This window comes from Oratosquilla oratoria, chromosome 18, assembly GCF_046742065.1.
Source record: "Oratosquilla oratoria isolate Oo_2021 chromosome 18, ASM4674206v1, whole genome shotgun sequence".
NCBI classification, from domain to species: Eukaryota; Metazoa; Arthropoda; class Malacostraca; order Stomatopoda; family Squillidae; genus Oratosquilla; species Oratosquilla oratoria.
Genome location: NC_134794.1, coordinates 297,596 through 315,137, shown reverse-complemented (window position 1 = coordinate 315,137; position 17,542 = coordinate 297,596). Strand labels below are relative to the sequence as shown.

The 17,542-nt window shown below is 41.5% G+C and overlaps 1 protein-coding gene across 1 annotated transcript; it reads right to left on the bottom strand.

Annotated features, from left to right (window-relative positions):
• Positions 1 to 13,297: 13,297 nt before the first annotated feature.
• Positions 13,298 to 16,561, bottom strand: LOC143034958 (uncharacterized). Its single transcript, XM_076201302.1, has 5 exons — positions 16,001 to 16,561; positions 15,253 to 15,867; positions 14,568 to 15,085; positions 13,868 to 14,423; positions 13,298 to 13,315 (listed from the first exon to the last, which is right to left on the bottom strand). Exons 1-5 carry the CDS (start codon positions 16,559 to 16,561, stop codon positions 13,298 to 13,300), a joined length of 2,268 nt encoding a protein of 755 aa, XP_076057417.1.
• Positions 16,562 to 17,542: the final 981 nt, after the last annotated feature.

The following is a 17,542-nucleotide window of genomic DNA, read 5'->3' as shown; positions in this document are numbered from 1 at the left end:
GTTGTATGTTGCCGTTTGGGTTTGAGGTTGGGGTGTTAATGGGGAAGGTATAGGATCTGGGTTAGAGGGGGGGAAAGGAGAGATTGGGGACAAAGGAAGGGGAGTACTGATTGGGGATAAGAGCAAAGGGAAATTTGGAGTGGGTAAGGGTGCTGGCTGTGGTTGGGGAGGTGGGAGTGGGGTTACTGGAGGGCAGGTAGAACATGTCCAAGTGTTTGTGTATTGGTTTGTGTCAGCAAGTGTTGTACAAGTGAGGTGGGCCCAGTTTTTACACATATTGCACTGAACTGAGAGAGTGGTTGAAAAGCCCACCAATGTCTCTCACGACGACGACAACGAGGACGAGCCGGATGACATTTAATTTGCAGGTAATGATTTATCAAACACAGGTTAGGTTAGTTTAGTTTAGGTTAGACGAATTTATCATCCTTTCATTTCTTTGACATCGGCATCTATCATAACAAACATGGCGTACCATTTGTCCGACACGACTTCGTTACTTACGAAATCTGTTTTAGCACCTTTTTTTGTTTTTTTATTTCCACTCACAAAATTGCATACTATGTTGATACATTATAATTTACAACATTAATAATTAATTTTCTATTGCTATATTGCACCCATGGCTGAAACTAAAAATTTACCAATACCGGTTTATACTGTACCCCAGGTAGTTTTTCATCTCAAACACATTAGAATTCCTTTCTTTTTTATGTTCTATGTTTCTGCCCCATACAGTGCTCTTGGCACAGTCAATCCTTCATACAATCTTCTTAGCATCCATTCCCAAATGTCTATTTCTCATTACACTTTTTAATCCCCCAAGGCATTTACTCGCTTCTCTCAATCCACATCCTACCTCCACCTCCACTCCTCCCTTTCCCGCCACATTCGCACTCAAGTATCTAAAACTATCCACTTCCTCCAGTCTCTCTCCCTTAATACTCACTTCTAGTCTGCTGCCACTTTCACCCCTTGTACATCTCATCACCTTACTTTTACCCACATTTATCTTCAACTTCCTTCTTTCGCACACCTTCCCAAATTCTGTTACTAACTTCCTCAACCCCCCCTCTGATCCTGCTACAAGTGCAGTACAACTGACTTATCTCCCACTTTTCTCCATACCCTTTAACCATCTCCAATCCCCGACCTTTGCATTTACTTCTCACACCACCCCATCCATGTATATATTGAACAGCCGAGGCAACATAACACATCCCTGACAAAGTCCCACCTTCACCCCCAAACCACTCACTCTCTCCATTTCTAATCCTAACACAAACTCTACTACACCCGAAAAAAATCTTGACTGCTCTTAAAAGCTTTCCTCCTATCCCATGTATCTGCAATACCTCCCACAATGATAAATTTTAGTTTCTACTATGCTTCCCTTAAATCTCTCTTTTCCCACCTTTTTTACTCTATATTTTTGGTGAGAAACTGCTGGTTGCCAACAGCAAAAATGTCATGAAAATAGGTATCTAGGGATGAAATGAGGAAGTGATTATACCCTTGATACTGTATGGAGCTAAGACTTGGAAATTGGAAGAGCCTTGTTTGAGAGGTGTTGAAAATTAAGGTGGAGGTTATGACAATGGATAGAGTGAAATGTGGAGATGAAGCAGAGGATGGAGTTGGAAAGTGCAGGAAGATAGGGTTGATTAAAAGATGCTGAGATGGTTCAGTCATGTAGAAAGTATGAGTGAAGAAAATATTGCCAAAAAATATATAATAATTCATATTGCTCCCAACCCAGTCCAAGGTGGCACCAATCCTAACATATGCTGCAGTGTCTCCCTGATATAATTATGTCATCTTAACAAGGGAATGACTGCAATGGGGATATGGCAGAAATGTAACGACCTTTTGAATACAATCATTAGTAAAGAGCAAGTCCTAAATTTCTTGAACAAAGGTAGGTAGTAGTACTCACTGAATAAGACCTGAATATTTTAAGAGAAAAACATGGCATCGGAGACACAAACATTGTGATCAGAGTTCATATCCCAGTGCATTGAGAGTAGATTGAAATCACCTATCATACCAAGTTCTTTATCCACATTTATGTTGTACATAAAGTACTTAGGGCCTAGTCCCTTTTTTTGTTGGAAATATCCATCACTTCCTTGGGGGACAATATCGCACCGATGTTGAGTCTGAGAGGTGATACAAGAAAGATTTATGGAGGCAGCAGATTAATATTCTTATGAGTGAAGCCTAGTCTCTAGTCATGAATTATTGCTGAGTGACTTGGTCTGTAGGGATGTCACTAAAGTTCTTAAAACACTGACTGCATAAAACATTCAGTGCCTCATACTGAATGGTAGATAAAGTTAATATTTTTTCGTCATTGATGCATGAAATTAGGCAATAGGCCTACTGTTGATATATACAAGTTTAGGGTGGGGAAATACAGTGTTAACGTGTTGGGAATGTATAAGCCGTAAGATTATTTTTATACAGGTACATAAACACCGTCCTTAGTTAAGATAATTTCTAAACACAACATACCCGTCGGTATTTACAACCAAGTCCAAAATAACAGGTTGGAGCTAGGATTAATTAACAGAAAAAACAACAATATGTTCTTGGCAAAATTTGCTTCTTTAAGTAGGACCATCTCCACCCATGACTGGAGTTGTTGAAGTTTACTCTTTTTAAAATATGGGCATGAAAGGGCAGAGCGGTTCTAAACCGAACAGTGTTCACACTCGTTACTTCTTTCCTGATGCTAGTGTCACATGTACCACAAGGAAACTCATAATTTTCAGTACAAGAAATTGAGGCATCCCCCGGTCCTGCCCACGTCACCTGGCCTTAGACCTTATGTTGGGACAGCCTTAGCTTGTAGGATTGCAAGATTTGCATGTCGCTCGTTCAAATCGAACGACTCCTTTCACTGAATCGGGTATATCGAGTCATCGTTTCCATTAACCCCTTCGCTTGGTATTTGTTTACATTATACATATCAAGGTAAAACGAATACTATAGGGTACGTTAGAGGGGGTGGGGTGAGGGAGAGCCAGAAAACCTCTCCACTGCGCAGGTAGGTGATGACGTCAACGGAAATATCGAGACCAGGGTTCTGCGGGTCGAGAGCTGTCAGTCGCACACCAGTGTGTGGAGCTTCGCTCCATCTTCTGATGAAAAGGGTACTTAAGGCAGACAACATATAAAAATGCCAACAGTTTGTGTAGTACAGAAGTGCATTGCCGTTAGACTGAAAGGTGATAAAAATATACATTTCTTTTCACTACCCAAAGATAAAGAACTTAGAAAGAAATGGATTGAATTATGTGACACACACAATACTCGGTCATCTGGATATGTATACAACCGTCATTCAATTGCAAATGAACAGACTAAAGAATCCGGGTAAAACATAACAGAGCTTGGTGGAGATTAAGGTCTACATATAAAATTCACGCTTGACATGTCATCCCATCTAATAAATCGTCATATTAATATAATCCACCTAATGTAAGCATGGATTTTTTTTATAACTTTTCTGGCGGTCATATCTCGGATACTGATCATTTGAGGATAAGAAAGTGATACTGAGTAATTTCAGTATTATGTGAACATCATAGTGTAATTTTAAAGTTCACCATACATACAGATGGTTTTCTTTAAAGTTTACATTTTCTTCTACCTCTCTCACGTCCCATCTGGATTTCCTATGACGTCACGGTGGAGGTGCGCGGAGGGGGGGGTGCTCAACGTACCTTATAGTATTCGTTTTACCTTGATACATATGTTGGTGGTTCGGAGTGGTACGTATATTGGTCATATCACGTACTGCTTGTAACTCGTATGAATAGCGGCATGACTGTATGAGTACACCCACCAGAACTACTGGCTCTTTCATTGACCAGTAGCTCGTGACCGGCTACAGGTTTCAGCCTCGAGTCACGGAATCGTGTAACGAGTGAACAGGAGTGACTTGCAGAACTCGACTCACTTGGCCGTTCTGGACAAATTCCAAGGGTCCTGGCTCACCCCGCATAGGTTGGAGGGAGGTTTGAATGTGAAATACCGGGCCGTGGTGCGTTAGTATGAACACACATCATCTCTCATATCATAGGACTACTGGCCTCCAGGCTGCGTATTCCGGACTCGAATTTGGGACTCGGGTACTGTAGTAAAGGTAACCAAGATGCTCTAGTGGGTAATTCAACAGAGTCGGACCGCTCTGAGCAGATTCGATGAGCCCAGAGTCTCACGGATTTTAATTTTGAAATAACCGGCCTCATGTGAGCAATCGCTAACTTCTATGCTTTTAAAATCAAATGTAACAATCAAATTGTAGGGTTTTAATCAGAAATATTAAACAGGAATTAAATTATTACAACATTCAAGCATAGCTATACAGCTCGGCTGGCATGATTACCCAGCCCGCTGCAGCACGCAAGCCGCTGACTAATTTGGTGAATCAGGTGACTCAAGTACTCGATTCTCTTGAATCACTCAAAAAACTCGAGTCACCAAAAAGAATCGATGTTTCCATCACTAATAGTTTGGATCTGTTTGACTACACAAGGGAATGTTTACACTCGAAGTATAGTAAGGATTTTTCTTATATTTTTCACCATATATGGTGGGCTTGCTTTAAAATAGTAATAGATTTGAAAAAAATTAAGGCGACTCCTGTCTGTCTTCGTCAGCGGCTTAATTACTAAAATTGGTGTCTTGATACTCTACTACTCATGAAGCTATGTTAGTTTTCTAACAATTAGCCTATATATTTTAACATAGAAAGTTAATTGCAAACATAAATTTCATTTTATCAGTCCTTTTTAGTACCTGCTTGTCTTATCTTTACGTGTTGTACGTCTTTTTCTCGTATGTGACACTATACCAGCCTTGACAACCACGGAACTAGGGTAAGTGGGATGGGCATAACGACAGGTGCTGATGCTGATGTCAACACACCCTGACAGTTGCATAACGGTCTCTATCAGACGGGCGGGACCGAGGCAAGGTGCCCAAGGTCACCATCAGCTGGGCGGAACACTGAGAGGTGGAAGAAGATAGTTTTGTACCTTGGTTTCGATTAAACTACCTTGAGATTACGACGGGGAAGGTTTAGATGTTCTTCTCGTTCAAATTTTGAGGCCATGTTGAAGCAAAAAAGGCTTCAAATAAAATACCTAGAGGTATTCGAAGCTGTAGTCAGCAGTAGACAACGGGAAAATATTTGTCACATAAATATCACAACGTTAATTGTAAAGGTATGATGACGTAGTTAGTATCAGCAGATCTCATAAATATCACAATGTTAAGAGTAGATGTATCCTATGGTAGTCAGCATCGGTGGATCACACATAGGTATCATTGTGCAGGTGTTCCCTGCGAAAAGTAAGTACGCTATTTGGGAGACATTACGTGGACTCTTATTGTATTTCGTCAATTGTGTATTATAAGAGTAACTTACAATATTCAATTTCTTTTTTAATTTTCTTTTTTCTACTGCATCCTACAGCTCAGAAACCACCATATTACCTCCTAACCCTTTCTCTTCTAGGAAAAAAAATATAACTTTACCCCTAACCAGTTTTTTTCCTCTTTACCTTTGGTTTACTGTATCCTGGAGGGATTCTATTCGGGATTTTTCTTCCAGGCATCTGGAAATACTTCCCTTAAGGATAAAGTAGTCAAATGTGAAGAGGAAAAGAAGTTGGGGATTTTTTTCCAGGGGGGTTATTTCCTACGGGTGGTAATTTCCTTGTGGTATTTTTTCCTGGAAGCGTCTGCCATCAGAGCCTCCCAGTAGGAGGAAGGGAAGGGGTTAGGAAGTTAGATGGTGTTTTCATAATGACTCTGAAAGGGGAGGGGGCGGGTGTATGGCGCAGATAGTGGACAATCTAAGAAGAATTAGACTGAGGTTGCTTAAATGTACGGAGTGTGAATGGTAATAATGACATGCACAGGCAGGGTAAGATTGCTGCTCACTGTTTACTTTGGGAAGAGAGAGTGGGAGTGGGAGATGAGGAAGGTTGAGAAGAATATGTGTACACAATTGTGTTTCTTGTAAGCATGCTCGGTTGTGTTCCAGTTCTCGGTTTGGGATAGGTCATCGGCAGTTCTACTGCAAAAATAGGTGCATTGTTATTTGGGTCAGTATGGTGTACTTATTGTTATGAGTTGTATTTCCGTAGGGATTGATGAAATGGGTAACAGATTTCTGTCGCAGGTCTTTTGATGTGTTGTCGGGTTGATTTTGGGATATCCAAAAGGTTTTGGTGAGCAAGGTAAAACGAATACTACAAGGTACGTTAGCGGGGGGGGGGGGGGGGAGCCAGAAAACGTCTCCACTGCGCAGGTAGATGATGACGTCAACGGAAATATCGAGACCAGGGTTCCGCGGGTCGAGAGCTGTCAGTCACTCACACACCAGTGTGTGGAGCGAAGCTCCATCTTCTGATTAAAGGGGTAGCTAAGGCAGACAAATAACATATAGAAATGCCAACAGTTTGTATAGTGCACAAGTGCAATGCCGTTAGACTGAAAGGTGATAAAAGTATACATTTCTTTTCACTACCCAAAGATAAAAAACTTAGAAATAGATTGAATTATGTGGCACACAATACTCGGTCATCTGGATATGTATACAACCGTCATTTTGAAAGTAACTATTTATCAGCAACATTTCCTGAAATTTTCATTCAATTGCAAATAAACAGACTAAAGAATCCGGTTAAAACATAACAGAGCTTGGTGGAGATTAAGGTCTACATATAAAATCCACGCTTGACATGTCATCCCATCTAATAACTCGTCATATTAATATAATCCACCTAATGTGAAAGCATGGAAAACATTTTTATAACTTTTCTGGCGGTCATATCTCAGATACTGATAATTTGAGGATAAGAAAGTGATACTGAGTGATTTCAGTATTGTGAACATCATAGTGTAATTTTAAAGTCTACCATACATACAGATGGTTTTCTTTAAAGTTTACATTTTCTTCTACCTCTCACTCTCCCCCTCTGGATTTCCTATGACGTCACGGTGGAGGTACGCGGAGGGGGGGGGTGCTCAACGTACCTTATAGTATTCGTTTAACCTTGTTGGTGAGTTTCTTTGCGTTTGGCACATGTGGGTGATGTCGGGCTGGGATGTATTTCGGCTTGGACTTCCTGTTTTGAGGAAGTACAAGCTCTATCAGACAAGGATGAAAGAGATGATATTTTTTTCGTAGGAGGAGGTCGGTTTGCTGTCGGGAGCTTGGTGTGAGTTGACAAGGGGTGGCTGTGGTGAGTTCACTCAGCATTTCCCAACCTGGGGTTCTAAAGTCATGATATGGATCAAAAGGTCTCCTGTCGGCATGCTCCGCCTTTGTAATCCTTTGTAGTAGGTGCTGAGAAACAATGCATACTTTTCTTTATCTTTCTTGTAATAAGATGTTTGTAGGGGTTGTTCTACTCCTTAGACCTGAATATTGTGGGTGCTAGGGTCGGAGAAGTTTGGGAAACGATGAGTTAGGGATTGGGAGGTACAGTATTGCGTGTGTTGTAGAGTCAATATTACGTACGAAGATATACTTGGCGTCGTCGTTTGGGTGGAATTGTCGGAGAGATGGTGTGTGGTGAATCATAGTGTTTCTGCACACGTGATTTCAGATTCGGTTATCATCTTCCTATTCCCTAGGTGATTCACAAGCTGATATGTTCTTGGTCTGAGTGTAGAGAACTCGATGGAAGCGATATACTGTGCACTGTGGGGAAGATGCTGTGTGGTTTTGACCACAGTCTACATATTTGACAGGGTGTGAACATTGAGATCCGTGGACTGATGCTGAACAGCGTTCATAGGCACCTTGTTGATAGCGACATCCTTGTTTGATATGCCTAAAGCGTTGAAAAGTTAGTGCCAGTTAAAGGTCAGTGTTGATGGGTTGGAATTTGTGTACCGTTTATGATTTTCGTAAATCATTAATGTCACTCTTTGGTCTGAGAGATCTTCCAACATTTCTTCTTCCTGGAACTTGCGTACATCTGGGGGGTGAATCACCTCCACATTGTTGTTGAATGTTGCATGTTGTGTCGTCTGAATTGGCGCATCTGCTGTAAGAGATGTCACACGTGGGACAAGAAAAAATTATCACGAGATGAGATGGCGGCATCTGTGACCCAGCCTTCCTAGATAATCATTTGTCACAGTTCCGTCATAGATAAGAATGAATTTCTACCCTCCTCCAAAGCCCCACCACTACCTTGAACGTGAAGGTCTGAGCCAGCTGCTTCGTAGGTGGTTATGCCCGGTCAGGTGTGTTTGACGTTTTCTCCTTTTATGTCGCGTTCCCAGAACAGGATACCAACGTTGCCGTTGTGACTGAGCTTCCTGAAGAATGAAGGCAATCACGAATCGTTCATTTGTGTCACGTCCATGTTACGTGAACTCATGTTCCTGGGACATAGTACAACCACACCTTCGTGCTGAATCAGGCAGCAGCCAAAATAAAAATCATAGTACGTCAGTGATGATGGAATTGTACTTGCATAATTTGGTCTTAGCCCCTTTACTCTGCAGTCCATTCATCAAGGGCGTCCTCACGGTTTTTTGTGGGGAGGGGGGTGGCAAAATTAAATATAAGGTTAATGGTATAGGGTCATATACAGATACTTCAAATAATCGGCATAGGTAGGCATATATTTACATTAGCTACACGAGTTACATCTTTACTTTCATCAAATTCAAAAAGTGACGGAGTAATTAATCCAAGGGTGACAGAGTAAAAAATATTCTTTTACCCATGAAATGGTGACGTTATGACCATGCAATTCACTATCATGTATCTACTTGAATTGCAGACTGGCAGACAAAAATCAATCATACACTGATATTCTATAACTTTAAAAAGTAACGAAATTTTACGTGATGACCGGCAACATTTCAAACAATAGTATGACTACAAGTTACTTAAAAATAATCAAATAGGAGCATGAAAAAATATTGGTGTAAATATCTATAACGGTCTGAAAAATTAAGCATTGTATGAAATGCCTGAGAGGAAACAAACTTAATATTGGAATTAGTACCACGAACTGTTGACTTCAAAAGTCCAGTTCTCTTCAGCCAATTATGTAAATCACTGGTCCATCCACACTTTGAATATGGTGTTTCTGCATGATCCCCTGGCTTCACTAAAGACACTGATCACTTGGATAATGCAGTGGCGCACCACAAAATTCACAAAAAATATGAACACTGAAGAATTAGGGAAATTTAATACAAGCATTTATGATTTCAAGGGGAATTGATAGCATCCAATTTGAATATATTGTTGCAATAATTACTAACAGGACGAGAAATGATAGCCTTAAACTGCCAGGGCATATACATTAATCAGTAATGTAGAAATAAGCAGAAAAAATACCAAGGAAGACGTCGTCAATAGAATAAGCCTTCAGCCGAGGCAAGTGAATGTAATCTGGTTCGAAGTTTGAAAACCACATAGATAAACACTTAATCATTTATTCATCAATTTACATATCAATTTATCTATCCAACCATTCATTTATTCAATTAATTATCTAATCATTCATTTATTAATTTATCTTTATTTATTCACTGATTTATCTATTTTCACTTTGCCTCGTTATGGACTGCAAGGTATTCTGTCGGCCTAATATTTTACCATTCCAACTCTGTGATGTGGTGGGGGACGATTCCACTGTAGTATCTCTGAAGGGATGTGGGGTGTAAATGTCTTCTTTACGTCAATGCAACAGTTTGCGTTCTTACATATCATCTGCCGTATATTTGTCTTCTTGTTGCGGATGAGTTATATTTTATGCCCCGTTTGAACTACATAGCTGGAGAAAGTGATATGTATTTACCTAGTTATATTTCACCTAGTTGTAGTGTACGGGGTTGGAGCAATGGTCAAAGGGTCGTCTCTTTATCAACTAAAACACATGAATCTGTTTTCCCTAAAAAAGCGTGGACTCAGAGATGACTTGATACAGGTCTTTAAGATTCTAAAGGGAATTGACAACATCAAAAGTGACAAAATTTTCACATTGAATGAGAATCAGACAAGAAACAATGGTCTCAAACTGTCCGGAAATATATTCAATTTGGAAGTAGGTAGAAACAACTTTGCCAACCGTGTAGTTAATGAATGGAATAAACTTCCTGCACAGGTAGTGCAATGTAGTTCAGTTCGAAGCTTTAAGAATCATTTAGATAAATACCTAAGTAAGATGCTGTAATGATTATAATTGATCTTATATTATTTGTTTTTGTTTTGTTATCATTTGTCTGTCTGATTTTCATTTATTATTAGTTATTAGTTATATGAACATAAGAGAAGAAGAGAGAAGGAGTTTGAATGTGTTTGAGATGAGGTGTCTGAGAAGTATGGTGGGGGTTACTAGGCTACATAGAGTGAGAAATGAGGAGGTGAGAAGGAAACAGGGGTGAAAAAGGATTTGGGAGATAGGGTTGATGAAAGAATATTAGGATGGTTTGGACACATGGAAAGAATGAGTGAAGAAAGACTAGTAAAAGAGGTATGGAAGGCAGATGTGGAGGGAGTGAACATGAGGGGACGTCCTAGGATGAGGTGGATGGATGGGGTGAAGGGGGCTTTGGGGAAGAGGGGAATGTCTGTTGAGGAAGGAAGGGAGAGGACGGAAGACAGAGGTGAGTGGAGAATGGTTGTATATGGATGATGTTGTGATTGCATGAGGAGGAATGGGCGGGGGGTGGGGTGGGGGTGGGGGTAGTATGTGTGAGTAAATTTTGACGCAGCCCGAAGGGATTTCTCCCCGTCCTCTCCTTATATGCAAGGGGGGACGGAGAGGGGGGGGTCGCCGATTAAATGAAGCGGCCTTGCTGTGGATGTGCTGTGTCTTGCGACACTGCTTCTGACCCAGGGCGGTGAGCAGGGTGCAGGGATGACCCGTCATCCAGGAGGTGCTCAGATGAGAGGGAGGGTGGGAGGGGTGTGGAGTGTATTTAGGGATGAAATGGGTGGGAGTGTTTTTATGCCTTTCCCTTTTTGGCTACCTCCCTTGGAAGGGGGAAAAAGCCTTGGTATATGTATGTATGTAGCCTATATGTCACTTTATTATTATTTACTATTTACCTGTTTGTTTATTATTTAACTATACCTATGCATTTATTTATGTATTTTATTTGTTATTTACATTATTATAGTTTTTATTTATTGTTTTATTATTAATATGATTTTTTTTTTCGCATCCGACCTAGATATGGATCAAAAGGTCTCCTGTCGGCATGCTCCGCCTTTGTAATCCTTTGTAAACCTTACCTTGAATTATTTCATAATGTTGGCTTGGGTTATAATTTCATCTAACTTATCTCAAAAGTACTTCTATGCGTAAAGCTATACTTCTTGAAATTTCTTAAACAAGTCTTTATTTACGTTGGCCTATATTATTCAATGCAGCCAGAATAGATATTTAAGAGTCCCACCACGTGATACGGGAGTAGTAATAACCAGCGCTTCTATCCATAGAGACGACGTCGCACCGAATAGAAATCGTAGAGAATGTAAACGAGAAATTCATGAGGATGGCAGAACGAAGGTAATAGAAGTTGTAAGTGATCAGCATTTGTTTTCCAGTGAAACGAGTAACCATAACTGAGTGTTCTGTTACATTGGTCAGCAGGGGTGTCACTAAAATACTGACTGCACAAACTCATGCAGTCAACACGGGGGCTGCGAGTTCCCAGACAACGTCGTAGTGTGGATGCGCAGCATTACGCAAGACGGCGTTGCCACTTGCGCAGAGAACTGAGTCTGGGTTTTCATGATGTTCCATTACGAATAAGCTATACACGCCTTGCACAACGGAAACTGTACGTGTTCTCGACCCCGGAAACTGACTCAACATAATGAGAATCGAAATATTTCTGATTCTTGAAAGTCGTCTACTCCGAGCACAGCAGGTCTTCATGAAGTAACTGGGGGAAAAAAGGAAAAATTAGGTGTAAACACGACGCGACGGCAGCCTGTAAGGGGGGGGGAATCGCGTTCGTCAGTGCTATAAATATCTATCAGGTGCGTTTCCCAAAATCCAAATCGCTAACAAACTTACTCTTCCGATAACGTGGTTTACCGTGTATATTCTGGCAAATCTCAGTTTTACAAATGAGGATTTAAGTACAACGGTTACCGATTACTTACCCAGTATATAAATAGCAAATCATTAGGACACCATGGGAATGGAAGGAGGGGAGGGTTAATTTGGTAGACTCACGAAAATAAAATCAACATTCATACAGTAATATTTTTTTTTTTAAAGAATGAGGGGCTAGGAGAGTGCTATAGTTGGAGATGGAGTGCACCCCGATGGTACCAAATTTGTGCTTCACGTACGATAACCCAGGGTCAACAGGTAGTCTATTCAAGTACATTGTAATTAAGTCACTGGTGCCGTGCTCTTACTAGATGACTAATTTGCATGCAACGCATATAATGTGTATACCTTTGCTTCCTGGGCAAGATTTTTGTCGAGCCAACTAATGAAGTTCTATTTATTTCACGGAAGAGTTCTTGTACGCCAAACCCGCGCCTTGCTCACGGAAACTCTTCCCTGAACCACATACACTGTCGAGGAAGAACTAAAGTAAAAGTAAAAAAAAAAAATCAGAATTGTTGTATATACATAATTTGGACTAGGGACTTTGGGAGGAGGGGGAATATCGATTGTTGAATAACAATAAAAATATAAGTTGATATTATTAACCAGTCCCACGTACAAGTGTTATTTAATCTTTAATCTAATGAAACCGAGTGGGACGTCACTCGTCTTGTTCGGCAGTGTGCTGCTCCCGTGGATTACTACAGAGCCCCAAATGAGTGAAACGGCGTAGACTTTGGCAACTTCCTCCCCGATGTTTTGGCATGCACCTCGTCCTACGTTTCGTCGTCGCCGTTGGGAGGCCTCCCATCTCGCTTTGTATATCAAATGCACCGTCTTAGTGCCATAAACATTGGAGTCATTATTAATCGTTTGGGGCAAGTTTATAAACAAAATGGTATTCATAGAATGTATTGATCTCTTACACAAAAAAGAAAGAAAGAATGCAAGCGAGCATGTGAAATATTTTTGAAAGCAAATGAATTATTTGGAAAAAGACTCAAATTATTATTGGCAATGGTTTAAACAATAAGCTTGCTGAACTACCTCCATGGTGCGCAATAAAGCTTACACTTGGGGCAGTTGCAAATCCAGAAGTCAAAACAAACCTCGGAAGAAATAAGAAGTTATCGAAACAAATGGTGAACGAAATTAAGTAATCCTATGCCAATGACTCAGAACGAAGTAGATCTCTGGTCATATTGGAAGAATGAAGTTTGAGTCATGCAATATGCCAGATGTGTTTACATGGAACAAGACCACCAAAGGACATAGAAAAGCAGAGGTGGGCGCGCGAACCTTTTTTGGGTTCCGAATCCGAACCCGAATCTTCGCCGGTTTTGGGTTCCGAACCTCCGAATGGCGAACCCGATTTTCAAAATTTCGGTGCGAACATTTACTCCGAACATTTGTCCGCGAACCTCCGAATCTTTAAAAAATAGCAAAGCGAACCTTAATTCCGATACCTTCCGAACATTTCCAAACCTAAATTTTACTCATTCCGAATCTCCGAATCTAAATTTAAAACTTTCCGATTAAAAAAAGTGTTTTTTAATATATCTACATTATTTATTAAACAAACTATTACTAGAAAAACAAATTATTAATACAAGACATTAAAAAGTAAAAACAAAAGTTTACAAAACAAAACAGTAAAAACATTTAAAACAAAAATTCACAACACTTCAGTCTTCACTCTTCACAGATTCACTCTAACTTGTCGGCCCTCTCTCTCTCTCCCTCACCAACTTCAAGTTTCCCTTCATGAAGGTCAGGTTCTCAAAATTCAGATTGGTCAGAGAGGCTCGCTTTGGCCTCAAAATGTCCGAGCCGAAGCTGAAGAGTCGTTCAGCTGAGGCAGACGAGGGCAGGGGAGTGTTATACTTGATGAAACAGTTCACCCAGTGCTGCCTGTGCTCCTTGGGGAAGTTTGCCGGGGAGATCTTCATGATGCTTGTGCCGAGAATGGCGCCCCAAGTGTCTACTTCCTTGCCGACCTCCTCCTCCAGGTTGGCCACCACCACAGGCTCCTCCTCGTCCTCAAGAAGGAAGGCAAACTCGTCGTGCTCGCTGGTGTGGCTGGCCACAGACTGTGGCCTGGAGGTGGGCTGGCTGGAGGCGGAGGCCACATCCCCCTCCTTGGACCTGATTTGGGCCACAAGGTCCGACACCATCTTGTCCCTCACCAGGTTGTACAAGTCAGGATTTGTCCTGCATATGTACTTGACCATCTTTAGACGGAACCTGGGGTGGAAGGCAGTCGCAAGGAGCTTCTCCTGGTCCTCAAACATGTGTTGAAACCTGAAAAGATTAAGATATGAGTTAATTTAATTATTGATTAATGATTTTTTTTCAATTACTATAAAATATTATATTATTTTATTATTTATATAATTATATTATATTATTATTATTATATTATATTAAAATATTAAAAATATCTACCTTTCAGTGAAGCCCTTTTTGTCTCTGCCATGGTGCTCCTGTGTCCCCAGGAGGTAGGTGACGAGGGGCTTGGCATGCTTGATGCTGTTGTCGTCCCTAAGCAGGTTCAAGTCCCTCTGGAGCACCATCAAGTTGGGAAGGAAGTTCCCCATGTAGGCATGCTGGTCTGACTGCATTTTGTCCAAAGCATTGGCAACTGGGGCCATAACTTTGACGTACTCGGCGATGACCTCGTTGTCCTCGTCAACAAAGGCGGGGATCGGGTTGGGGCGCATGCTGGTACAGAGATCATTGATCTTTTTACGGGTGTCCAGGTCCTGTAGCAGGCCAGAAAGCATCTTATAGCTGTCATAGCTGGAGTTCCACCTCGTCGCTCCAGGGACTTCAAGTTTTTTGCCGATAGCATCCTTTATCTCGTTGGCTGCGACAGTTCGGCGGCCCTGGGTATTCCACAAAGACTGTGCCTTGGCAGCCGACCTTCTGAAGATATTCCTGCCACCATGGTTCCATTGTGGGACCTGAAAAAAGAATATTTATTATTTAATATTTTATTACAATTCACAAACTAAAAAATAATAGATAATAATTTACATCTTTTTAGTTTTTACCAAAAGAACAATAAATTATTTAATATTTATAAATTATCAATTTATTAAATTTAAAAAAATAAAATTATTATACTCACTTTGGAAACATCCTCAGACGCCAGGAGGTTCAGAGTGTGTGCACCACACCTCTGGTGTTTAGGCAGGCTAACCTCAGCTTCGTCAGCCTGGTCCAGGGCCTCTTCCATAGATATGACCTGAGGCTCGTCAGCCAGCTCTTCGTCAGGCTTGTCGCCAGGTTGTATGACGACGTCCTCTTGTGCAAAGTTGACAAATGCACTTACATAGTTTGTGCCATTGTCTGTGGTCGTGCAGAGAATCTTGCTGCTGATGCTGAAGTCCTCATGCAGCTTGTTCAAGGACCTCGCCAAGTACTCAGCTGTCTGGCTCTCCTTCACCTCCTTCATGCTCAAGACTGCAGTCGTCCTCTCCAGGGTGGCCTTGTCCACCCACGAGACTGTGGAGCCTATGAAGGCCCGGTTGTGGCTCGACCAGCTGTCGGCAGTGGTGGCCAGGTAGTCCTGCTTGGACATGATCTGGGTGAGCTCATTTTTGGCCCTGGCACTCATATGCTTGATGTCGTCGCCAAGCTTTTTCCTGGACGGTAGTTTGAACTGAGGGTTCAGGTAGTTGAGGAAGGCCCTGGGCGCCTCTGACTCTGTTGTTATTGTGGGCAGCATGTCGCGGATAATCCACTAAAACATAAAAAAGATGTGTGAGTATTTGAAGTTAAATTTTTGTTATAAATTATTTTTATTTATTAAAGTTAATTGATTTATTAAATTATTTTCATACTAAAACAGTAGAACTTTTAAAAGTAAAACTTACCTCATAAAACAGGTCAAGGGCCTTCTGCTGGTCAAACCTCTCAGTCATAGCCTCCTCAATACAGCCCTGTCTGAGGCTTTTGGCATCCCGACCACCAGCAGAAGCAGAGCGGCCACGTTTGCTGCTGCCATCTAAGGCTGCTTTTAAGGCAGGACTATCTAAAGGGTGCTTGGTGGCATAATGCTTCTTTAAGTTGGTGTTGGTGTCATTCTGAAGCTTCAGCCTTGCAATGCAATTTTTCTTGGCGCAGAGGGCAAACCCGGCGTCCCTGCCGACACCACACTTGTAGAGGTGCTTGAGAATGTCCCAGTCTCTGTAGAGGTCCCTTTCCCTCCTGGAACCGTGACCTCCCTCGGCTTGCTCGGCCTCGGTGTCGGCAATGTCCATGTCCTCGGCTCGACTTGTGCCAGGCATCAGCTCCGGACTCGAAAACTCTGGCAGTTGGATATCGCTGGCGTCAGATTCACTCTCAGCGAGGCCGCTTGGGTTCGTGGACCTTGGTGTGTCAGACTGAGCACTTGGGTTTCTCGACCTCGGTGTGGGTGTCACGTACTTACCCATTGTCAGCGGTGAGTGTGATGTGAGTAGAGTAGTCTAGCCTCCTTGGGTGTCCTCTCCAGAGTGTTGTCAGTGCAACGGTTGAAGAATGTCTGACTATTGTAGCACTGTTTAACTAAATCGTAACTTACGGGACGCGGTGACAAGAAAGTCTGCAGACTGTGCAGATTTGTAAACACTAAACAAGCGCTCTGATTGGCTGCTGTAGTCACCGGCGCATGCGCGCATGCGCATGCAGTGGTCATTTGAGACACACACACACACACACTTACACGCCCATACTGAAATAGAAGTAGAGAGAAGCGATAAAGTAAAACACAATGCTAATGGTCAAAGGCGTCTCTAGTTGTTACAGAAACATAGGCGTCACCACATCTGTATGCCGCGGAAAAGTTGAAAACCAATGTTTGGTCGTCTTCGTTTTTTCGATTTTTTCCCGGGATACGGAGGTTCGGATTCGCGAAAAAAAAAGACGTTCCGAACCCGGAAGTCCGAATCTTTTTTGACGTCGGTCCGAATCCGAACCTCCGAACCCAAATCCGGGATTTTGCCGGTCTGAACAAATCTGCGGATAAAGGTTCGCGAACATGTGTGCGGAACGCCCACCTCTGAGAATAAGTAAATAAAAGTAAATAAGTAAATATATAATTGACATACGAATAAATACCTAAATAATTAATTAAATATAAGCAGTAAAGTAAAAGAAGAAGAGTAGAAATCAAATTGAAGAAAATAATAAAAAATATTTAATGAACATCTCGAAAAATATTATATCTTGGTAAGAGAGAGAATGAATAGATAACAAATAAACAGATAAAGATAAAAGACAAAAGGTGCCCCAGGCCATACACGTGGCCAATGTCTCCTGGAGGAAAAAAATAAGATTGTTCAACTGAAATCACCCACGAACAAAGCCATCCTATCGACATTTCTGCTAAACTTGCCCGACATGACGTCATGTCGGTGGCAGCATCTGGCGGTAAA